Source organism: Nelusetta ayraudi, unplaced genomic scaffold (assembly GCF_046127955.1).
Source record: "Nelusetta ayraudi isolate G7.1 ecotype Tasmania unplaced genomic scaffold, CSIRO-AGI_Nayr_v1 ptg000018l, whole genome shotgun sequence".
Lineage (NCBI taxonomy): Eukaryota > Metazoa > Chordata > Actinopteri > Tetraodontiformes > Monacanthidae > Nelusetta > Nelusetta ayraudi.
The window spans coordinates 3,469,697-3,493,554 of NW_027466068.1; the positions used below are offsets into that span (position 1 = coordinate 3,469,697).

The 23,858-nt window shown below is 42.8% G+C and overlaps 3 protein-coding genes across 7 annotated transcripts in view; 1 reads left to right on the forward strand and 2 right to left on the reverse strand.

Annotated features, from left to right (window-relative positions):
• Nucleotides 1-70: 70 nt before the first annotated feature.
• Nucleotides 71-13,527, reverse strand: LOC142887912 (uncharacterized). Of its 5 annotated transcripts, XM_076025871.1 has the most exons (12): nt 13,470-13,527; nt 10,886-10,986; nt 9,533-9,603; nt 9,351-9,401; nt 7,501-8,951; nt 6,138-6,526; nt 5,708-5,752; nt 4,809-5,339; nt 2,558-2,887; nt 2,082-2,360; nt 1,513-1,632; nt 71-818 (listed from the first exon to the last, which is right to left on the reverse strand). In XM_076025871.1, exons 3-12 carry the CDS (start codon nt 9,539-9,541, stop codon nt 565-567), a joined length of 3,459 nt encoding a protein of 1,152 aa, XP_075881986.1. In that variant the 5' UTR covers nt 9,542-9,603; nt 10,886-10,986; nt 13,470-13,527; the 3' UTR covers nt 71-564. The 5 variants fall into 5 exon arrangements, 4 of the variants coding, with proteins under 4 accessions (XP_075881986.1, XP_075881988.1, XP_075881987.1 ...); XM_076025873.1 differs by lacking the exon at nt 13,470-13,527 and having other exon boundaries at nt 2,558-2,673; nt 5,126-5,339; nt 10,886-11,096; XM_076025872.1 differs by lacking the exon at nt 13,470-13,527 and having other exon boundaries at nt 620-818; nt 1,993-2,360; nt 10,886-11,099.
• A 240-nt stretch (nt 13,528-13,767) lies between these two features.
• Nucleotides 13,768-18,076, forward strand: rfk (riboflavin kinase). The gene is made up of 4 exons (XM_076025875.1): nt 13,768-14,362; nt 15,585-15,736; nt 16,166-16,268; nt 16,390-18,076. The coding sequence occupies exons 1-4, from the start codon at nt 14,281-14,283 to the stop codon at nt 16,560-16,562; spliced, it is 510 nt and encodes a 169-aa protein (XP_075881990.1). The 5' UTR covers nt 13,768-14,280; the 3' UTR covers nt 16,563-18,076.
• Nucleotides 18,077-21,823: 3,747 nt separating this feature from the next.
• The window catches only part of pcsk5b (proprotein convertase subtilisin/kexin type 5b), a 94,874-nt gene continuing 92,839 nt past the window's right edge, over nt 21,824-23,858 (reverse strand). Inside the window, exons 35-37 of the mRNA XM_076025876.1 lie at nt 23,661-23,761; nt 23,331-23,532; nt 21,824-22,594 (exon numbers count right to left, since the gene is read on the reverse strand). Of these exons, the coding sequence (XP_075881991.1) occupies nt 22,185-22,594; nt 23,331-23,532; nt 23,661-23,761 (713 nt within the window). The 3' untranslated portion in view covers nt 21,824-22,184. The remainder of the gene's footprint in view (nt 22,595-23,330; nt 23,533-23,660; nt 23,762-23,858) is intronic.

A 23,858-nucleotide genomic window follows, 5' to 3' on the forward strand; every position in this document is an offset into this window, starting at 1 on the left:
CTCACTGTTTACATACACCTTATGGAAAAGAGCCTAGGCCTGACTAGGTGCACGAATCACCAACGCAACATGATATAACCATGCCTTTTATTTTGCTAGTGGAATATAGGATAACCTGGTAGCTTTTGTTAACTGATGAAGTCAAGGAACGTTAAACATTTATCACCAACATGTAAAAATCGATGACATGAAAGTCTATTGTAGTTGGAGAGGGAACATCCACAGACAAACCGTTTTGCAATAACGGAGTACGCACAATCCGCAAGTATACACAGTATGGGTGGGTTACTGTCCTGTACAAAGTAACAGCAATGACCGAACATGAGTGTTAACCACAAACGGATATTCTAAAACAAGGATCAAATGTCACCCTACAATTGCGAAGATCAGTGAATAAAAACAGTACACTTTTTTTTTCGATAAAAAAACAATAATAATAAAGATATGAAGGCCTTTAAATCGTCAACTGAAAACAGTCTCTGCCATGTGGCAGACTCAGTTATGCACTTGTATCCTAGTGATTTCAACTACTCTTATTCAAACATCAACACACTGCTTCACTCATCATCGACGGCTCCTCTGGCCGGACCTGGACACGGAGGTCCCACTCTGTCTCTCGAGGGCGGTGATCCTGTTTCGGACGTAGTCCTTCACACCCTTCCAGGTGCGGGCGCTCAGCGCTTCTGGCTCCGCCTCCAGACACTCCACACAGTCATTTTTCTGAGGAATTCTGTGTCCTTGGATGAAATGCATCATGTGTCTTTCCACAGCATCCACTTCTGCCTCCCCCCATTTATGTTTGCCTTTGTTTTCGGAACCTGTGGTGTGTAAATACAACATCTGTGAGTGGTCAAGAACGGTCCAACGCCATTTAGTTTTAGAAACTCTTATCCTCCCAAACACAGACAAATACATTCGACATGAGCAGCTAAAGCAGCCCACTACTATACATTTATTAGTCTATTTAAATAAAGGTATAATAATTCAATGTATAACGACACATTTGTTTATATACATATACATGTTTATATTTATATATGTCAAATACTTATGCGTATCTTTCTGTATTTCTATATTTAATTTACCTATTTATATATCTATATCTATTAGCGTTGTCAAAAATATCGATATATCGATATTTTTTCGATGCTGAAAACTAAAAACGATACGACTTCTCTGTAGTATCGATGTATCGAAAATCGTAACCAAAATCAATACTTTTCAAAATATCGTGTCAAAGTCTGAAATCCAGTATTATGACGACACTAATATCTACATTATGAAGGCTTTGATGAGCGCCCTCTGGAGTCTGGATTTGCTCCAGGTTTCTTTCTTCAAACAGGGCAGTTCTTCCTGGCCACTGTCACACCTTTCTTGCTTTTTTTTTGGGGGGGGAGGGGCTCAGTTGGTTTTCCTCTGATTGTACATAGAAGCTTCGAGACGCCTTTGGATGTGATTTAACGCTGTACAAATAAAAGCTGATTAATTGAGTTGAAACTTGTCAATCTTTACTTTTCTTTCTGGCGCCGGCAGATCTCGAAGGTGCGGCCGCGCTCGTTCCGGCTGCGTCGTGATGAAACCCTGAGCCAAAGCCAAAGGAGGCTGGAGACTTGTGATTCCATGTTGCAACTCCTGGTCCCAGCAGAGACAGAGAACAAAAGCAAAAAGATCACTGAGTTTGCACGTTCGGCAGTAAACACTTGCATTTGTTTTGAGGCTCAGATCAAAAATATGAAAAGGGTGAAACAAGCCATGGCAGTGAAATTCATTTTAATAATTCATAAATCAGATTTACAAACGCTGAGATTTCTTGAATGTTGCAGCCGTCGTGTTTTTTTTTTTCTTCTGGTTTTTCATGTTAGATACAAAAAAACTAATTAGAAAAATAACTAATCAACAAAATAATCTGTAAGTTTTAAATGTTTTGATTTTTGAACATAAATTGGAAATGGAAAGAACGACTGACTCATCGAGTAAACATGTAAAACATACCACCAAAGGCAATTTCACGGCCAGTCTGCGCGTGGTATGAAACCGATATTGGATTTGATCAAAAGGATGTAAACTTTGAGCAGCCTCACTTTCAGTGGAACCTCCCCAGCGCTGAGTCTGCTGCTGCGGCTCCTCGGAATCATCCGATCGGCATCTGCTGGCATTTTTCAGGGCAGTGATCCTGTTCCTGACATAGTCCTTCACACCTTTCCAGGACCGGTTCCTCAGTGCTTCCGGTTCAGCCTCCAGACACACAATGCAGTCGTATTTCTGAGGGACTTTGTACTGATTTATGAAATACAAGAGGTGTCTCTCGACGGCTTGGATTTCTGACTTCTTCCATTTACGTTTATGGCCATTCTTGGCACCTGTGGCAGAAAGAAACATCGGCCATAAATTAAAAATGGCTGAAATAAAACAATAAATACAAAAATAGATTTTTTTTTACTTTTATTTTATTAAATAAAATAAAACAAGATAAAATTAAATTAAATTTAAGCAAATTGGAAACTATCCATCATAGACTGTATGGGATGCAACACTTGTAAATCTGTAAAATTCTGACCATCAGAGGTGCTTCTGGCTGCGGCCCAGTGTCTCCTGGTCTGTTGCTGACTCTCGCCGGCCTCCTCCTCCTCCTCCTCGTGCATCAGATGTCTGGATGAAGGCGTGGCTTGCTCGGCGCTCCTGAGGGAGAGGGCGGTGATCCTGTTCCGGACGTAGTCCTTCACGCCCCGCCAGGAGCGCGTCCTCAGCGCCTGCGGCTCCGCCTCCAGACACGCCACGCAGTCCTTCTTCTGCGGGACCTTTTGCCGCTTGATGAAACGCATCAGGTGCCTTTCCACCGCTGCGACCTCCGCCTGCCCCCACCTGTGTTTGTGGGAATTTTCTGTACCTGCGTGTTGAAAAGGGAGAGGGACAACTTGAAAATATGTCGCAATCACAGGGTTTAGCTCGAGTTGGGGACAGACTACGCACTTGTTTCAGTGTAACAGAGAAACACTGTTGATCTAGTCTGAACACATACACTACTTTGGAAACAGCATCATTGGAAATGAATAACCAGATGTCCTTTGTTATCTCTATGCACTGTAGACGAAGACACCATCAGAGGAAGTACGCTGGCGAGAGAATGCTGGGAAACTGGACTGGTCGATGATTCAGAGATTCTGGAGGAGGTCCAAGATCAAAAGACAGAGGATCAAATCCTTGAATTGCCTTAAATCCACAGGTGTTTTTTCAGGGCTCAAAAGAGGACAGACCAGGCATGGGCAAACTACAGCCCGTTTAATTCGGCCCACCGAACTTGAAGAAATTATATTAACAGCAAGTAAGTCATAAAATAACTGTAATTGATCAATTTTTTCTGCATTTTAAGAGTGATTTCAATAAGGAGCTAAATACCGTGGGGCTTCACAGACACATTCAGTTGCAACTAGGGATGCACGACATCAGGAATTATGACGTCATACCGATTAATCCGATATTATTAAAAATTGCTCCGTTCAAGATCGCGTATTTTGCCAGTGTTGTGCTGTAATTGGGTAAGGGTGAGAAAATCAAGCGCTCCCTTTCTCCTGCCTGTGCCACATATGGTCGGACGGGGTGTCTCAATACGTTCTCAGGTGGTACGCCGTCGAAAAAGTTTGAGAACCACTGGGTTAGGGTGAGCAAATCAAGCGCTCCCTTTCTCTATGGACGTCCTGACCTGTGCGGTAAACGGTCTGACGCTAACTTTCCCCACGTAACGTGACCGGAAACATGGCATCGATTGATCCACCCAGAATTAACTGTAGAAGAATAGTTGACTTGTTTAAAATGCACACACACGCGCACACACACTAACTTACTTTTGGTGTGATTCTTTGTTTAAAAAAAAAAAAAAAAATTGAGAACAGTTTATACCTCAGACGAATGTTGCCTCAGTTTCTGTTTACATAGACGTAGATGTCCAAGCAATATATTTTTTATTTATATTAAAGTGCACGTTTCAATTTTTGTTTCTGAAGTGAGTTAAGTGTCACTTGTACATTTCCATTGTATTTTTGTTTTGATAAAGAATACAATGCACCTTGTTAAGTTTGCAGTATTTGTTAGCGTACTTTATAAATTCCTTTGCAGAGTGGTTGGGGACTCCTAGAGGCCTTTTTTTTTTAATTTCATATTAGACATTTAATTCTAGTGTTCACCCTTTTGCACATGCCATTTTTTTGTTTGCAAAGGAAATAAATATGTACATTTGTGATAACAGAACTGTTCTTTGTTGTTGTTTTAATAGCAGTGCTCACTTGACATTTGATTGGGACAAAGCTACAGGGAAAAATTTGTTAAATCCATTTTTTTTTCTTCCTTTCGTGCACAAACTACAGGTAAATCTAAATGTAAAAATGAATATACAAATATCGGTTATCTGTATCGGTATCAGCTTGAAAAAACATCCCTAGTTGCAACGCTTTTGTTCATTTTCCATTGACATTAAAGCACGTTTCTCCATATCCCATGATATATTTTTTTCTTCTATGAGGTGGGTCCATCCATCTGCTCCTGCTCCAGCCCCTCTCTCTAAAATTTACAACGCACTGTGGCCCACCGGTCAAAACGTTTGCCCACCCCTGGGATGGACGCCACAGAACAGAGCCACATATTTCAAAGACTACTGATGAGGTGGATGCAGGAAGTATCAATGAGCGAGGATCAGAGTGCAGAGACTGCAAGGGGTTCACACAATGGAACAGATGGCAGCATGTCTGTAGTTGATGTCTCATGCCATGTTTTTTAAATTCATGGGAAAAAATAAATAAATGAAAAATGCTTACTTGCAGAGTCCGTTTTCACCTCGTAACCTCCCCTGTCCGGTTGTTCACCCTCACTGGCGTCCTCCTCCTGCTCCTCCTCCTGCTGTTGTTGTTCATCTTCCTCCTGCTCCTCCTCTTCTTCATCCTCTTCCTCCTCCTCCTCCTCATCCTCCTCCTCCTCTTCTTCTTCTTCCTCCTCCTCCTCCTCCTCCTCCTCCTCCTCCTCCTCCTCCTCCTCCTCCTCCTCCTCCTCGTCATGCGGCTTGTGTCTGGCTGAAGGCGTCTGTTGCTCCCTCGTGTCTCCTGAAGTCGACTCTTCACCTCCACCTCTCTCCCCTCCGCTCCTGAGGGAGAGGGAGGTGATCCTGTTCCGGACGTAGTCCTTCACGCCCCGCCAGGAGCGCGTCCTCAGCGCCTGCGGCTCCGCCTCCAGACACGCCACGCAGTCCTTCTTCTGCGGGACCTTTTGCCGCTTGATGAACTGCATCAGGTGCCTTTCCACCGCTGCAACCTCCGCCTGCCCCCACCTGTGTTTGAGGGGGTTTTCTGATACTGTGGGAGGGGAAAAGGACACCTTCAACATTAAAAAAAAACTAAATAACACAAAAACATTTTAACTGTGGGATTAAAGTGATGTTGGGCACAGTCTGTGAATGCTGATTGCTTATTACATTGTTTTGAGTGCAACAGATGGGTATTAGTGATCAATTTAACAGCCTGCAAGATTATTTACTGTCCTGTATATTGAGAGAATTTTCAAATGATCACTCTGAACAAGATTCAAGGGGCCCACATTACCACTGTCACGTTAAATAAAATATAATATAAGCCAAGCCATATCACCTTGCCTGTCTGCCTCAAGTTGGCTTTCAGACAAAAACACATGGAAACATTTGTACCACGCTGACGACGACTCCCACCTTTTCTGTCCTTTTTGACGCCTCTCATTCGGACCTGCAGCTTCTCTGTAGAAACACAACAAGTAGAGGACCAGTACTTAAGTTTCAGGTTTCAGTACTCACCGGTACCGATGCGGAGTGCTTAATAAGGCCATTGCACATTTTTTTACGACATAGTTCTGTTATTTGAACAACATAAGTTTTTCTCGAAAAACGTTTCACTGCAGTACAAACACAAATTCCACAAAATTGTCATATAACTTCGCAAATGGTATCAGTGTCAGGGTGTCGGCACGGATTTTACAAGTATGAGTAGAGGTCTCAAGCCCGTTATTGGTACCAATACCCATGACTGGTATTGGTACGGGTGCACCTCTCAACCTTGGGTCAATCTTCTCTGACCAGAGCCGACTCTTGGAAAGCTCTGGGGTATCGGCCGCGCTCTGCTTACCGTCCAGATACATTTCGCTGTCGTCCAACAGCAGGTCGCTGTCGTGCTTGAGCCTCCGCAGCTGATTGCCGGGGCCCAGGATCTGCTCGGCCTCGTCCTTGTCCAGGTTGATGAGCTGCAGCATCGTCCTGAAGTGCCTGCGGATCTTGAGCAGCGACAGCAGCTTGGGGTCCTTGGCGCCGCATTTGATGGCGTACAGCTGGATGCAGGTGGCCGGCCGGTAGGCCGACAGCGCCCTGGGGCAGCCGAACAGGAAGGGGTTGGCGCTGGGGACCCTGCACGCCTCGCGGGCTTTGATCAGGAGCTCGTAGCCCGAGACAAAGGAGGGTTTGAGCAACACGGGCACCAACTTCCCACTGTTCGCTCGGATCTCCATCCTGGTGAAGTACCTGCACGTGTTGCAGAAGGGTTCGTGTCATGGCAATTTTCCATTATTCCTTACAAAGCTTCAGTTCCACTCTGGCCACGACATACAAAAGGTCCGGTTAACTCTTGTGGTTTTTATTTTTTAAAAGTCCAAAATAAAAGCACCTCGTTAATAAGCAAGCTTCCTTCCACAGATCTGCTGAATACATGTGTTCTCACCCTTCCTGTGCTCCACCCCTCCCTCTCTCCTCAGCCCAACTTTCCTAACTGCTGCCACCTTGTGTCAGGAATAATAATGAACACCAAGTCTAAACAATAAAAAAACAATAATATACCAAGACTAAATTAAAACGCTCCTACGGTTAAGTTGTGAGACCTGGACTTGAAGACCTTTGACCTTCTACCTCACAAGTGTCAAATTCTAGACCAAGGGCCAAATTTGACCAGCAGTGTAATTATATTTGGCCCATCAGGCAACACAACATCACTATTACAGCTGGCCCGCCGGTGTTATACATTATATAATACGACAAATCCCAGGATGCTCTGCTGGTACTCTGGCACGTCAATCAGGACAGGATATCCACTGAAAGTTATTATTATGACTTCATTGGTTTATTGTTGGTATTTTATTCTTAAATGTAATATTAGCCCCTGGAAAAAGGTTACTGTTTAAATCTAAATCAGAAGACTGCTAATAAAATTAAAAAAGGCATATGATTTTTATCTACATTTCATTTATTTTGGCGAGTTTCTTTTTTGTTTGAAATTCAATTCTGCATGTGTGCAATATATTAAGTTATTTACTGTATAGTAGTAAGCTTTGCTTGTTCCATATTCAAGGTTAAAGCAAAACCTGGGTTCACGTAAAAAGGGTTTGACAGATCCAGAGGATGATTTTTTTAAGTTAAAAGTTTTGGCCCACTGTGTATTTGAGTTTGACACCCCTGTTCAACATTTAGACGACCTGGGCGACTGAGAACCTCCACAGACGTACCTGCACATGTGCCTCTCCAGGTTGGACGTGGATATGTCCAGGTTGGCGTCCGTCTCCGACACCTTGCGCGCCATAAAGTCGCTGATTTTCAGCGACGACACCTCGGCCGACACCCTTCTGTTGAAGAACATCGTCCGGACCAGCATGATCTGAGCCAGCGCGCTGTAGTTCTCCATGGAGAACCTCCCCCGCAGGTTCCTCTCGGCCAGCGCCTGGGCGCCCTCCAGGTAGGAGCTGAGGCGCCGGATGTCCTCGCCGGAGGGCAACTTCTTCCTGCTGCTCAGCTCGTTCTGCCTCAGCGTGGTCAGCGCGCCGCCCGAGATGAGCTTGTTCCAGTTCTTCTGGTACACGGCCAGGAAGTTCTGGGCCGACTGCGCCCGGGTGGCGTCGCCCGAGTCCACGGCGTTGTCCTTGATCATGTTGCAGATCTTCTGCAGCTCGTAGCCCAGCTTGATGGCCAACGAAGGGGCCCTGTAGCTCTTGCTCTCCCGGTCGTAGCCGGCCACCACGTTCACCGCTGACACCACGTGCGGGAAGTTGGACGGCAGGAAGAAATCCTCCACCTTCTTGAGAGGCGTGATGTTGCGCGCCTCCAGCAACAGTCGGCCCAGCTGCCGCAGCTTCTGCCGGATGTAGTCGTGGCTCCCCTTCAGGGAGCTGTGTTGGGCAAACAGCAGCTCGCCAAACTGCAGCAGCAGCTCCTCGTCCAGGACCGCCTGGGCCACCTCGTCGTAGACCATGTCCACCAGGACGCTCCTCAAGCCGCTGCTGATGCAGAGGTCGTCTCTGGCCTCCAGGATGCAGCGCGCGGCGAACCTCTGTTTCTCCGACCCGGAGTTTCCTTCGTCGACTCGATCTGGGCAAACGCTGATATGCTTTGCCAGTGACTTCTTCACATATAATCCCTTACAGTAAAGGCAACTAAACAGCTCTCGGGTTTTCTTGATGCCCTTCTTGGTTTTCAAGATGTTTTTGTAGTAAATGTAATTCCCCTCGTTGATCAGCCTCTTCCAAATTCTCTTTCTCTCCTTGGACTTTTGGGGGTGCTGGAAGGCGGCCGCCACCTCTGGTCTGTCGCTGTGAATGTGCTCAAGGTGTCGTGACATTTTACTGTTTAGCTTGGAGCAGAACAAACAGTAGTTCTTACTGCCGGCAAAAAGTTTACTGCCCGAGTCAAAGGACGGCGACGCAGGGGTTTTGAGTTTGGCCTTCTTGACAGTCGGTGCGCAGGTCTGCCTCGGTGAGCGGGCGCTGGCCTGAGGACTCGGCAGCTTCGCCCGTTTGTTCTCCGGGGATGACGGCGGCTCGTCGGTGGTGTCGGAGAGCCAGCTGTGACTGGAATCATCCATGGGGTCGCTGTCGAGGTCGACTGACTTAGCAGAGTCATCGCTGTCTCCATTGGAAAGGTGATCGGCTTCACCTTCGTCCTCAGACATCTCTGACAAAGAGTCCTTTTTTTTTTTAAACAGAGGGGAAAGGTCGTCTGTTACCAAAAAAAAACAGTTTCCTGACAACATGTGCTTGCAATTTAAAAATGTAATGGCCGATTATTTGCAAGCAAAAATTTGTCTGACAATAGACAACAGCAGCCATTCTTGTTGATCCTAAAAACTAATTGTCATGAGTATGGAGGTTGAACTAATTGGTTGCGCATTATGGTTACTGTAACTATACAATGTATGTTTCTGGCTTAGGTGGGATCTGATGTTCAAAATTTGATATGCACAGCATAAGAAATGGTTAGTAGAATCCAAAATAATCAGTTCTTTTTGTGAAGTTACTGTTTGAGAACTCTTGTTAGCCCAAATTGCTAACCAAAAAAACAGAACGGAATGAAAGCATCGATTTACCTCTGATTCAGCTTCAGACATTGAGTCTTCTGGTATATCACAGGTCTTTCTCTGTTAAGCGCAGACAAAACCAGAATTATGCAACAGTCACAAGGTGGAAACTGGGCAGTTATTTCACAATTATCTGCATGTTTTGCAGGCCAATGAAACGATCAGCGACTGCTGGGTGCACAGCCACCAACCTTTGGCATTTTTCTGCTGAGTTGATTAACACTCTTGTTTTCTTGGCACTGGGATTAAACGACTGTCAAGGCTGGATAAAGACAAACAGAAAACAACATTATATGTGCATTAACTGTGAAACTATATTAAAAAAAACAATGTGAACTTTGGACGAGTGCATAAACATACAGGCATGAGCCAAGATGAGGCCTACGTGTTTTTGTGTCACACAATATAGTGAATGATGGATGAATGAAGACTGCATTTAAAGCGAACATCCACAAATCTCATGCAGCCCAAGTTAACCCAAATGGGTGCTTTTCTAACGTGCAGTTGAAAGAAACTATATGGCGAATGAGACACATGTATTTATAGACCAGAATGTATATATATATATATATATATGTATATATATATATATATATCTATAGGCATGCATCTTGCAAAATGGACATAAAATAAAATATATTGAAAGAAAAATCTGCCTTCACCCTATGACAGCTGGGATAGGTTCCAGCAGACCCCCGTGACCCTGAGCTCGGGAAGAAGCGGGTATGGAAAATGGATGGATGGATATTGAAATCAAATAGTTCATTACATATTGATGCCTAACCTACGCAATACATAGAATGACTTCGAAATAAGCATGGGGGGGGAGAATGACAATGAAATTAATAATTATTAATAAAATATTGTAAATTAGGCACACATCGATTGTTTGACCTTAATTTCGTATTTTTAAGTTTTTTGTTGTTATTGTTTTTTTACTAGTCAATCAACTGTCATAAATCGACCCTCGATTCGATCACAGTCAATGATGATGATTATGTTTTCAGTATGTTTTTTATTAAAATTGCCGCAACTTCGAAACATCCGAATTAAGTGACCAAACCAGTAAAACAGGAAATAATTTGAATGAGCTGAAAATCAATGAGGTTTGCTACTAACGTTGGAATGGCTATACTAGCTGGCGTTTTGCATTTTGTTTAGAATTTTGCACGTTTGACAATTTTTTTTTTAAATGAAATTGTACTGATGCGTCACATCAGTGAATGTTTTAGGTGATGACGTTAAGTTGTTTTATTGAAGTCGGTATTAAAAATACATGTCTTAAAGGACACCAATTAACGTATTTGGCCGAACCTACTTTACTGAACTTAATTCAGTCAGAAATTAGCAGCTAATCGATGTTGCTACATCGTTGCACCGCCAAACAATGTGGAAATGCAAGAACAGTCGTTGCTATGTGCTAGCATGCAATATTTGTTAGCACGGTCAACTACAGCGTCTTTACGTTTTAACTAAGTTTACAGAAACTATAACATTTTTTTTGACTAACAGGGATAAGATTGGAATGAACATATGCACAATACCTGTGACCATCACCGGAAGTACATGTCGATTGTTTGTTCTCTTCTTCTTCCCTTGTCTGTCATGGCAGTTTGGTACTCGTCAAAGGGAGCATTACCGCCACCTACCGAGCCGCATTTACCGGACGAAAGATTCGGAAGTTACAGCTTTCAAAAAATAAAATTAATTTAGATCCGTCAAGTTAACCATGTATTCTGTAGAAACACAAACAAATGCCTCCATATTTCCTTCACCCAGGGGCGGATCTAGGATTCTTGGAGATCAGGGGCTTAGCCCTGAGGGTGCAGATGTCAGTTCGTCGGGAGGGGGGCGTGATCGCCGATCATCCGCACGGGCAGGCGGGCAGCCTGACACCCAATGCGTGGCGCACAAAGACAAAAAATATATGCATCTTCCCTTTACCCGTGCGGCCGGGTCTTTTCCCCAGAATTGTTCTCTTTTTTCACAACCTGTCCCAGGAAAAATAAAATCTCTCACGGGACACTCTTGACTTAAAGTGGGAACGGCATTGCACTCAGTGGGAGCAGGTCCCCCTGGTGTTAAAACTAAGAAGTGCAATACACTCAGGCAAAAGTTGAAGTGCGGGCCATATTCTATTCTATTTATACAATTTCTTGCGGGCCAGTTAAAAATGGACTGCGGGCCGCAGTTGGCCCGCGGGCCGTAGTTTGGACACCCCTGGATTAGACCCTCTGTCATGTAAAACTGCGTGCTGTAACTACAAGGAAAACGTTGTTTCTCAATTGTCTGTGATGTATTTATTTTTGTTTATATTCAAATTAACCACTTCTCACTTTCTATTTTTTTCTTCAGACTTCTCCTGGAACCTTTGCTTTTTAACTGCAATAGCAGTAGAGAAGTTGCTCAAACCAGTGAGGGTGAGATGTACTATGCAGTTCGCTACCCAAGGTTTTGTTGAGGTGACCGGGTAGTTGCAAGTGAAACCCATACGGTAAGTGTTTTCTGCAAGTTCCTTAATATAATTGTGTTAGTCCATAGGTCAATAATATTATTTAAAATTTTACATCAAAGCATGTGACTCCAGGTCAACACAATATATTAATGTCTTTATATTTTTTCTAAACCTGAGTTCAGCATTTGCAGCACGCTCACTGGAGCCACCAGATTAACAATGCGGCCTGGTTGGAGATACACACTGGTATCGATCATGAGGATGTCACTACATTCCAGATATATGGATGACCAAGATTATTTAAGATGCAGATGGGGATTTCATAAGTCAATGAAATTTTCTCTCAATTTTGTTAATGATATATTAAAAACAATTCAGTGAGCCATATGAAGTTTTCTATATTCTTTGTTACACCTGTGTATAAAATGAAAATGACAACCTTAATATTCGACATTTTTGTGTGTTAAACATTTTATAACTTTATAAAGCACTCTTCCCAACACGTAAATCTTTAGAGTCTTGACATGTTGGTCAAGATACATTGACGGCTCTTTGGCAGACAGTATTCTTCAGTGGGCCCAGATGTTCCTGAACCCTGGCTGTTACACTGTCAGGAGCAAAGGTCAACACTTCAGTTTTAGAGAGATAGATAGAAGACACCTGGAAGGCTGTTGATGAGATGACCAAGTAGAAGCATGTAGATGGAAAACAGGGGGGTGGAGGGGGGGGACTGAACATTGTGAAATCCTGCATTGTAGTGGGGCAGTGTCATAACTTAAGGAGCCAGCTATCACAGAGAAAATCTGTCACTAAAGTTGGAGGTGAAGCACTCTAGGGCCTTTCCTCAAACACCTGTCCAGATAAGCTCAGAGACTATCATTGCATGATAGAAAAGAAAAGAGATTACATGATATATTAAAGATCTTTGAAACTCAAGACTGATGAATTCTTTTCAATACCCATCTCAGCTGACCTGGAATGGTCCATGCTTCTGCCTGAAATTCATGAAGGCTATCTGCAGCACTGAGGCAGCAGTTACTTTATATTTTCCACAAAAGCGCATTGAAATAAATGATTTACCAGTGTATTAATAGATTAGCACGAATATTATTTTCGTACATGATTTATTCCAACATTGATGTATGGTGGTATCCAAACTGCATTATTACACACATCTGAATAGAGCATAGAGGAAATCTAATGAAACCGGATGGTTGCCTGGTAAATTTAAAAAAAGAAAAACAACCACAACACGCATTTAAAAAAAAATAAAAAATTTTGACTTCGTTTTGACTTCAATACACCTCATTTTAATTTTATTTCAAATGTAGCCATTTACGTATTTTTCGAGAGGGTGTTGTAGTCAATTCAGAGATGAGAAAACATCCGGGGCTCTAGAGAAAACAGCCGAAGTAGCCACCCCCTAGATCCGCCACTGCCTTCACCTCTGCTCTAAGTAAATTTTCTATATCGAACACTACTTTTTACTCTCTCCACTGCTGCATTCAGTGCTCTCCTTTTCCTCCCCGTATCTTCCACTCTAAAAAATATTACATGCTGCAACGACTTAATTCCCTCAAAATTTACGATGTTTACATTTCCTATGTGCATGCTTGCCAACTTACGTACTATATTTGTATTATACTGAAAACATTTACTCCATATGCACCTACCCACTCACGTGTTGGACTATTATCTAGGTACACATTGGGATGCTAATAATTAACAAATGAAAACATCTCGATATTGGGAGTTTTACTTTCCTTCACTGAATACATAGATGTTCCTTATGGAAGATGTTTAAAAAAAAAAAAAAAAAAAAAAAAAAAAAAAAAGAACGTCTAAACGTGCTAGATCTACTTTGCTCTTTCTCTCTAGCTGGGTCAATTGACAGCCTTATGTACAGTCTGATGTTTTCTCCTACGACACCTGAAGGTTTCACATGCGTAGCTCTAGTCACGCGGTCAGTGACGTCAGCACTTGCATTACGCAGTCGGATGTGTATAATAACACATGTAACGACCGGCTTTTCACCGACTGCTCTTCTTTTGGGGGCATTTTCTTCTCGGACTTTAGTGACGAGGGATGTCGAGAACTCCGGTGCCAGGCTCTGCAGCTGTTCAGACTTCAAGAGGAACAGTGGGCCTTCTGACCAAGCTAGCTCTACAGTAGATAGCGTTGCTAGCTTAACATTAGCATAACTTCTATGCGCCTTGTGCAACGTCAAAAAAAAAAAAGAAAAAAAACTGAGCCGCTCTACGAACTAATACAGGCAGGCGGGAACCGGGTGGACGTCTATTGTCTAGGGGTAGGTAGGAAAAGTTGGAATATTATATCTTCAAGTGTCTCAACGGCTGCTTAGTGTGGCTCTAAGGTTTAGGTGAAGTACACTTGGTGGTCAGGTAGTCGGACTTCCGAGTATCGTTCGAGGTCATTCCGTGCCTTCCGCCCACCGACCGAGCTGCTGTTACCGGGGAGCTCAGCATGAAGAGCCTGCCGTACTTTTGCCGGGGAGAGGTCATCCGAGGCTTCGGCAGAGGAAGCAAGGAGCTGGGGATCCCCACAGGTCAGTCAGCAAGTCGTCATTTCCTCAGTTGTCTGCGTTTTTGTTGTGTCATTTTTATTGATGTTGTTTGCTTTTAAACATATTATATTCTTCCGGTACACTTGAGTCCAGATCGCTTTTCCGAATTCGGAACATCAAAGGCTTCTTTCCAAGTTTCGAATTCAAGCCGACCGTTCACTTTGACGAAGCCTGCGTGTAGAAACGGCACTCGGTTTCTAAATGACGTCGACGTTAAAAATGCAGAAATAAAGACAGAGGTGTTTCGTCACGACTCTAATGTTCGGTGTGAATGTTGTTGGGTAATTGTCGCTGACAGAGTTCGTCCTTTAAGCCAAGCACACAGTAACGTCAGCCTCGCTGACTCACGTTCATTCACGTAGGGTTGTGAAGGAAGCCGTTCTTATGTAACTACATTCTACTTTAGATAAAGGGAATGAACACATGTACCGCATGGGGGAGGTTGGAATTAATCTAATTAGCGCCCAAGTGGATGGCTGTAAAGATAAGGTTAACCTAACAACAGATAAAAGACCTTCCCTGTAGATCATTAACGGAATCAGGCTTGTGTTCGACCAGGATGAGTTCTCCCCCATTGATGATATCCAGAGTGCTGGTTGACTAGGAGTTATACAGACCACAAGATAGATAGATATATACCCATCTATTTATTTATTTATTTATTTAAATTTCTGCCCAAAAATACACATCACTTCAATATCTAACCTTGGTATTAAAAAAAAATACAGTAAATCTGTTTTTTGTAGCCCATTTGAAAATAAATATTTCATTTATTGTTGTGTTTTTGCCTGCATGCCTGCTGTCTCCTTAAGACAGCAGGCATGCAACCCAGCACCCCCATATACACTGATTGCATACTAAAGATGAATGTAAAATAATAACATATATAAAAAATATAAATATTTCAAATGCAAATGTGCTTGTTGGCTCAGTTTTATCAAGTACTTACACTTTGTACTATAATTATTACTTTAAATGAAAATATAAACAAGTAATCTGAAATGTCAAACTAACTTGAAGAAAATGAATGTTCATCTTATTGAATAGACGTGCAGACATTGGGCCAGATGGCTGGTTTTATTTTTCCCAGCAATGGTTGTGTCAAAACACTGACAACTGGCCCATTAACTGACCCAGCCGATTACCTGGACTACTTTGATTCTCTCTGCCTGACTGCTGTTGTTTCTCCTCTTTCCATCTCCAGCCAACTTCCCAGACTCCGTGGTGGACCATCTTCCTGCAGATATCAGTACTGGGATCTATTACGGCTGGGCCTGTGTGGGTAATGGGGACGTCTACAAGATGGTGATGAGCATTGGCTGGAACCCTTACTACAAAAATACCAAGAAGTCAATGGTCAGTGTGAAATAAGAGCAGCTACCTTTAGGGACCGTTTCACTTTATTGGGGTCATGGAGATTGTTGCCACTGTCGATGAGAAGGTGTTGATGAAATAAATAAAATGAAATTAGTTCAAGGATTGAATGTCTCATGTGTTTAAGGAAACTAAAAATATATCCACCTTTACACGGTATATGGGTGCAGTTTGGTTAAAAAAAAAAAAAAAAGAAAAGTGATAAGACTGGAAAAAATGTACTTGTGTCAAGTGCAACAAGTGTCCCTGAAGGTATTTGTTAAACATTTAAATGGAAAATCCCTGTGAGCAACAGAACGTGTTTCAGATGAACAGGTTCCTTGCTGAGTAACATGACCATGAACTTTTTGACGGAATGGAATTTCCACTTTGAGCTGCCTTCATGAACACTGTACAATTGTTTGACTTTAGGAGACCCATGTGATACACACATTCAAAGAGGACTTTTATGGGGAAGTTCTCAGCGTGGTCATGGTGGGTTACATCCGTCCAGAGAAAAGCTATGACTCGCTCGGTAAGATGTACATCACACACACACACACACACACACTCACACACTTTGGAGTTATTTGTATCCTTCTGATATCCGCCTGTCTGCTGGTCCTGACTTCTTCATCTCTGCTGCCAATATACAGAAGCTCTCATCGCTGCCATCACGGCCGACATCGAGGAGGCCAAGGTCAAGCTGGAGCTCCCGGAGCATCTCAAACTGAAAGGGGACAACTTTTTCACCAGCGCGCCCAGCTCGTCCTCCTCTATAGCCGGCAGCAACAAGTCCACCTCTCCGACAATCCTGAACGGCCACTGACAGCAGCTGCCTCTGACAAGGCGCCACAGCAACAGATGAAGGTTTTTGCGTTACGGCTGCGATGTACAGGCTCATCAACACTCATCAACAACCTCCTCTTTTTTTTATTGCATTTTTCTTTTACATGTCTGTGTTAAAAAACAAAACAAAACATAGAGCTCATCAATGTTTCTGTATGAAATTACTTGTGAAACTTAACTCACTTATTTGATGGAAGTTTGTCTTTGCACAAAACTGCTTTGGAATTTGTCACCAGTAGATAAAAAAAAAAAGAAAGCTGTTCATCAAAACGATTCAAAACTGGTCTTTTTTTTTTTTTTTAATTTTTTTTAATTTTGCAGCCAGGTGGTGTTGGTATAGAAAAGAAAGTCAATGAAAAAATTTCACAGGGCCAAACTACAATGATGATAAGGGATCAGGGCGTCTTCTGCTGTAACCGTCAGCCTGGTTGCTCAGCCAGGGGCCTTTATGCAAGATTTCAGTCAAGCAGCACCAAGAGCTGTGAAGCACCAAGAGTGGATGACGTAACCTGTGGGTTTTTTTTGTTTGTACCTTTTTCACCCTTTTGTTGTTGTGGGCCACACAAGAGACCCCCGTCCCGTCCCCCCCCCCCCATACACACACACACACACACACACACACACACACACACTGCCAGAAACAATGAATGACCTGCTCTTTGGACGCCTATGGATTTATCTGTACGATTTGTGCTGTGTGTATAATTAACTGTTAATATGCTTTTAAGTTTAAGGTGGAAAATTATAGTGCCCCACTGGAGTTGTGTGTTGCTGTCTTGAGTCTTTCTGGTCTGTCTCTCAACCTAAATAGCAACGCTGATGGTGTAGCAGATACGACTGAGCGCACAACTCCTGCTTCCTGCTCTGATAAGTGAACATGCCCACTGAATGGTTCTTATTTTTCACCAGTTTTGATTTAAAAAAAATAAAATTAAAATTTAAAAAAAAGTGTCAAGTTTGGAAAAAAAATACACTAAAATATTTGTTAAAAGTGCTATTTAAGAGGGAATCAATAAATCTGACTTTTGACAAGCTGATTTGTTCTCTACTGTGTTCATCATTTACCAAGAAACTGGCATCAGACTTTGTACTGCAAAGATGTGAAGTTCTAAAAGCCCCTGTTAGTCATACAGCTATGCTTTTTGTTGCTTGATTTCTCGTCACTGGAGTTGGACTGTTGGCTCTGATTATGGCCACTTGAAATTTATCATGCAACTAAATGTTTCTTTTATTTTCATTCCCCAAGTGTGTTGTTTTTTTCTATTCTTGTTTTGTTTTAAAAATATATATATTGAAAGTGAAGAGAATGGAATAATGATCTTTTTTTTCACAAGGGCAACTACGAAAGTTTAGTGATCGAGTGTAAATATTAATCAAATGGTTATTTTAAGAAGATGTCTATAGTCGAAGCTGTGTTCTTTGATGTTGATTGACCTACCGACTGTATCTATGGAGCACTTACTGTACAGAAATAAACGTCTCTGCTACTCTTGACCCTTGACAGTCTGCCTCTGTAAAACTTCTGTCAAAGGTCACCGGAGGAAGCTCTTCAAACGTTTGCACTCTCCAGTCACAACACGATCCTCATTAAATGAATAATTAAGATCCTACTTACAGCAAGAGCTCAACCCAGTGGTTTTGCTGAGTCCAGATGCTGAAGCACAGTCGGAAGAGTTTACATTTTAGTTGTATTTTTTTTTTTTTTTTAAATCAATATTTTACCAAGTGTGCGAAATAGCCGTCAATATTCTTAGATGTCAGTATTCCTGATTGTTACTAAATACCTATCTACATTTCCTTAACATGCAGGAGGCCTATAATAACCTTACAATATTTCATGGATGCAACTTCACAGCTTCATCTTTTTTTCATTCTTCTGCCAGGTGTAAACCCGCTCCCTTTTCCCTTTTGTGAATAATGTTTTACAAATTTAATAATAGTCACAATTAGTGACAATAATACAATTCTGCAAACTAACTTCTGCAAATATTTAATTATATCTTTTCACAGGACGACACAAAAGAAATTACACTTCGGCACAATGTGAAGTAGTGCACAGCTTGAATAACAGTGCAAATGTACTAGCCCATCAGACCACTGGCAACAAAAGTGTACAAAGTAAAAATGTCCGAACTAGGCCTAAAATGTCAATATTTTGTTTGGCCACCATTATTTTCCAGCACTGCCGTGAAAATGACCAACCTTCACAGGTGGCCACCGTAAGACAGTCAAATCCACATCCACATCCAACAATGGAAGTTCTTCCCAGACGGGGGTTACAACTGTGTAAATTTCACCTATTGTAACCAACTAAAGTGATTTACATGTCGCGAAAGGAACTCCTGAGGGCCAAAGGGTGTCTCCTTGAGTTTGTTTGATTTGCATTTGGGGACTGTCTCTGCCTTTTGTTTCCTTTGAAATGTTGTGAGTCTCAGTGCAAGAGGTACGAAGGTCTTGGTGATCTATTGTTACTGTGGAGAATTACCCCTGATAACCAAAAGGTCCCCGAGTATATTTGACTTGAATCTTTTAAATATGCATTTTAGAGGTGTCTCTGGTCTGGGAGGATTAAGAGCAAGAACCTCAAGACACTCTCTTTTTCTCGCTCTCTCTCTCTCTCTCTCTCTCTCTCTCTCTCTCTCTCTCTCTCTCTCTCTCTCTCTCTGTCTCTCTCTCCTATTGTTTTCTTCTTCTTCTTCTTCTTCTTCTTCTTCTTTGTTTTCTTGATTTGCTTACCATCATTTTTACACAACCGGTCCGTAACATTTTTGCTGCATTTTTATTCTGGACTTTGCAATAAACTGGCATGTCATCCATTTCCCTTCAATATTAACTTGTTGAGACTTTTGTTCTATGTGGAGAATAATCTGACATCAGATGTTGATTTAGTCTTCAGTTATATGGTAAATTCATTCGAGTAATGCTTGTACTCTTTACCTCTGAGTTGAATAGAAAAGATTGAGTGTCATGTTTTTCTAACTATTGAGTTGGAAGATATAAACCTCTGAACGTCTCAACCTAGATGTCTGGGCTGCTCTTCTATGTTAAGAAGGTCACTGAATGATTTGTCTATATCTGCCATCACTGAACTAAGATAGGGATTAATCAGAATCCCAATGATCTTAGTTATATGGTAAGTTTCACTGGACGTTATTCAAACCCTTAACCTCTGAGTTGGACAGATAAGATTGGGTATCATGTTCGATAACCTCTGAATACTCCAACCCAGACATCAAGGCTATTCTTCCATGTTTAATGAACAAACTGAATAGTTTTGTTAATGTATATAAGCCATCGCTGAACTGAAGACTAATGTCAGCTCACTAGAACTTAATTATTACAGAGTCTATATTCTTAATTGATAATCAAGTCTTTCTCTCAATACATATAGAAAAGTAAAGTTATTATGATCAAATGGAGTCAGATTAAATTAATTATTGTGTACTTTACTTTGAATTCCTCACCTTAACGACGGAATACGTATTGGGGAGATATTACTATTTGTCTAGATATTTCCTCCCCTACACCACTACAATCCTCTTCCACTTCTCCATGGCAACATCACAGAGTGGTGGATGTTGGACACCTTGTTCTCCACCTTCCATTTGAAGATGCCCCACAGATGTTCAATAGGGTTTAGGTATGGAGACTTACAGCTTCTTTAGCAAGGCACTGGTCATATTGGAGGTGTTTTTGGGCTCATTATTGTGTTGGAATCCTGTCCTGTGGCCTAGGTTCTGAAAGGAGGGGATCATCCTCAGCTTCAGTATGTTAGCATTCATGGTTCCCTCAATGAATTGTAGCTCTCCAGTGTTGTCAGCACTCATGCATCTCCAGACCATGGCACTCCCACCACCATGCTTAACTGTAGGCAACACACACTTCTCTTGGTACTCCTCACCTGGTTGCTGCCACACACACACTAGACACCATCTGAACCAAATCAATTAATCTCGGTCTCATCAGACCACAGGACATGGTTCCAGTAACTCATGTCCTTAGTCTACTTGTTTGTGGGCGTTTTTGTGCATCATCTCTAGAGGAGGCCGTGCGACCAATGTGATGCAGAGGGCAGCGTATGGTCTGAGCACTGACACGCTGACCTTTCACCCCTTCAACATCTGTAGCAATGCTGGCAGCACTCATACATCCATTTCTCAAAGACAACATCTGGATATGACGCTGAGCATGTGCACTTTTTTGGTCGACCTCGGCCAGGCCTGTTCTGAGTGGAACCTGTCCAGTTAAATTGCTCTCTGGTCTTGGCCACCACGCTGCAGCTCAGCTTCGGGGTGATGGTCATGTTCTAATAGCCTAGGCCATCATTATGTAGAGCAACAACTCTTTTTTTGTTTGCCATGTGGTGTAACGGTTCATTTATTTAGTGTTGTCCTGTGAAAAAATATAATCAAATATTTGCAGAAATGTGATGGGTGTACTCACGTTTGTGACTTACTGTATATGGCTTTGTGAAAAAAAATAAAAATGACCCCCCCCCCACCCTCCTTAAAATTTAGGGGGTCTCATGGGTTAATCAGGGGGGTCCGACCCCTGTAATTCACACACTAATCTTACAGTTATTCTCACAGGCTTTGTTCAGGCCTCCTGACAAAACGTTTTAGTCGCTCTGGAGACCAAACATGTGACCCAGTCTGTCTCAAGGTCAAGGTGCCAGGGTGGCTTGGAATAAAACAAGACAAACTAATAAAAATAAAACCAAATTTAAGCGGTGTTCAAGCAGCATGGAAGCAGAGGGCTGTTGGAAAAAATAATGTTTTTCTTTTCTTTCTTTTTAAGTAAACTGGTACACGGCTTTTCCATTTTTGTTCAAACACTTTGCACATCTTTTGTTCTTCATTGCGTAACCTCGACACAAATCAAAGTCCAAACCCCATCAGAAAATATTTACACTGGCCAGAGCTTTGTGAGAAAAATCCAAAGTACTCAGCGTGCAGACAAACCAGAATAACAACCCACAAGTCAAACTACCACACACACACACACACACACACACACACACACACAAAGTTTCTGGAAACAGTTTTGACCAAAAGAAAAAAAATGTCTTCTGCATGTTTGGTACCACTTCTTGCGCTGTCCTGAGAGGTGAATCATTGCCCTTTGCGATATTACAATCAGCCATGTGTTTTATTACCTTGTGTTCAAACAGCAGGAACCACAAATCACTGCAACCGCATCAGTTATATATAGAGCAAGTTATCAATTTTCAATTTTTTTAAATTTTTAAAAAGAGCATAAAAGCAGGTTCACTCCTGTTAAATTGCCTGCTGGCATGGGCCAAACTTTACAAGATCTCGTTTCAGGTCTCCTTTTTAATCTGGAAAGAACATCATCATCTGATGCAACTGGGGTGACTTCCCAAGCCACGGCACCGCCTTCAGGGACACAGTGATGAGACTATTCTTTGTAATTAAAAGGCCAATTTGACAATGAGACCAATACACTTTTTTTTTTGATTTGTTCTCAAATTGAGTTCATTCATCCGCAAAAAAAAAAAAAAAAAAAAATCTCTCTGCATTTTTGAGAGAAAGAATTAAGGCAAACATTGTAAACAGGCAACTCAGAGTCTGCTCTTCATCCATCATCGGTAGGAGTAGCTCTCGTCGTCGTACTCCAGCTCCACCTCGTCCTGGTCCAGCAGGCCGTATTTGAACTTGTGGTACACCGTCCCGTCGTTGGCCATGAACACGATATCGGCGTCTTCCTCGTCCTCGTCCTCGTCCTCGTCGTCGTCCTCGTTGTCGATGGTCCGGCTGCCGAGCTCCCCAAGCTCCCCGGGGGGTATGGAGGCGACCTTGTGGTAACTTTGATGCGCGAAGCTGGGCGTGAGGGCGCGTACCTTAGCGCGTGCGCTGAGGAAGAGGAAGACGGCGCCGCCGATGGAGATGATGACCAGCACGCAGACGGCGATGAAGCCCTTGGCCGGGCTGCCGCGCGCCTGCAGCTCCTCCAGCGACCCTATCAGGAAGTTGACGCCAGGGACGCACTCCCCTGGGAGAGAGGGGGAGGGAATCAGAAAACTCCAATTATTAGATTTCTGTTGCTACTTTAGCATCTCAGTACACAAATATCTATGTATCCATATCTACATGTACTTTCTACTCCTTACATTGGAAAAGCACGCTTGGTACCTTTGTGTGTTTCAAAGTTTTCAGTCCAGAGAAAAATAAAAATGGAGAAAATAAAATTGCTCTTTAAAGTGTCATCATCTAATAATGTCTCACTGGTCAAAACTATGACTGATTACAGTTTAGCTGAGTAGCAGTTTTTGAAAAAAAAACAAAAAAAACAAAAAGAAAAGAAAAGAAAACGACAGTATTGAGAGCAGAAAAGCTGTTGAAAAAGAGCCAGATGCTGATCAAGACCTCTGACCTCTGAAGTCCAGATTATTCTGCCACAACTTTGTGTTTTTTTTTTGTTTTTTTTTTGGCAAAAGTAGAGAATGTGATTTTGGTGTTGATGAAACGCAGTCTTGTCTGTCACTGCTGGCAGGCAAACACAGTCTGGAACGTCCCTGGGCCGGGAACGTTCAGATCACTGATACATGAGCAGGGAATAAATGAATAGATAGAGCAAAAATAAGACCCATGATCCCATTCAATTATTCAATCGATTAGTGATGCAGCACGAGTCATGACTTTCTCTCTGGTTTCCCTGAGGCTGCCGTGGTGTGTGTGTGTGTGTGTGTGTGTGTGTGTGCGTGCGTGCGTGCGTGCGTGCGTGAGACCTTGTGAGACGGAGCAGTTGCAGCAGTCTCTGGGGATCAGCTGGAGGTTGTGGCGTCGCTCCTCGCCACAGCAGGTCAGGCAGCGGCTGTCGTCCGCCAGCATCTGCAGCGCCGGACACGCCGTGCAGTTCTCGGCGCCGGGGCCGCGGCACTCCACGCAGGACGGGTCACACGGCCCGCAGCTGGGTACGTCGCTCTTGTCCTGAGGGGGGGGGCGCCGCCACACACACACACACACACACACACACACACACACACACAGACACAGGAGCTTCTGTTACGTAACGCCATCCACCATTGGCTGGGTCCTGTGCACGAGGTGCTGCTCACCTGCGAGACGCCATACTGTCCGATGAGACACTGAGAGAAGCAGATTCCACCGCCAAGCCTGAAGCCGTCGTAGCAAGAGAGGCAGTCCAGAGCGCCCTCGTCTGGAAGGATGGAGAATAATGATCAGAATAACATATATAACATCTGTTTCTTTTCATCTGAAAATTTTTTTTGAGATGATTTAGTTTAGTTTTAGCG

Excerpts from the sequence above, each read along its gene's own strand:
- LOC142887912 (XM_076025871.1), bottom strand. Across the intron at positions 6,527-7,500 it reads CTGGAGAGGCACATGTGCAG|GTACTTCACCAGGATGGAGA; the intron begins GTACGTCTGTGG and ends CAACACGTGCAG. Across the intron at positions 5,340-5,707 it reads CGTCAAAAAGGACAGAAAAG|TATCAGAAAACCCCCTCAAA; the intron begins GTGGGAGTCGTC and ends CCCCTCCCACAG.
- rfk (XM_076025875.1), top strand. The coding sequence starts at position 14,281 with ATGAAGAGCCTGCCGTACTTTTGCCGGGGAGAGGTCATCCGAGGCTTC. Across the intron at positions 14,363-15,584 it reads GGAGCTGGGGATCCCCACAG|CCAACTTCCCAGACTCCGTG; the intron begins GTCAGTCAGCAA and ends TTCCATCTCCAG. Across the intron at positions 15,737-16,165 it reads AAAATACCAAGAAGTCAATG|GAGACCCATGTGATACACAC; the intron begins GTCAGTGTGAAA and ends GTTTGACTTTAG.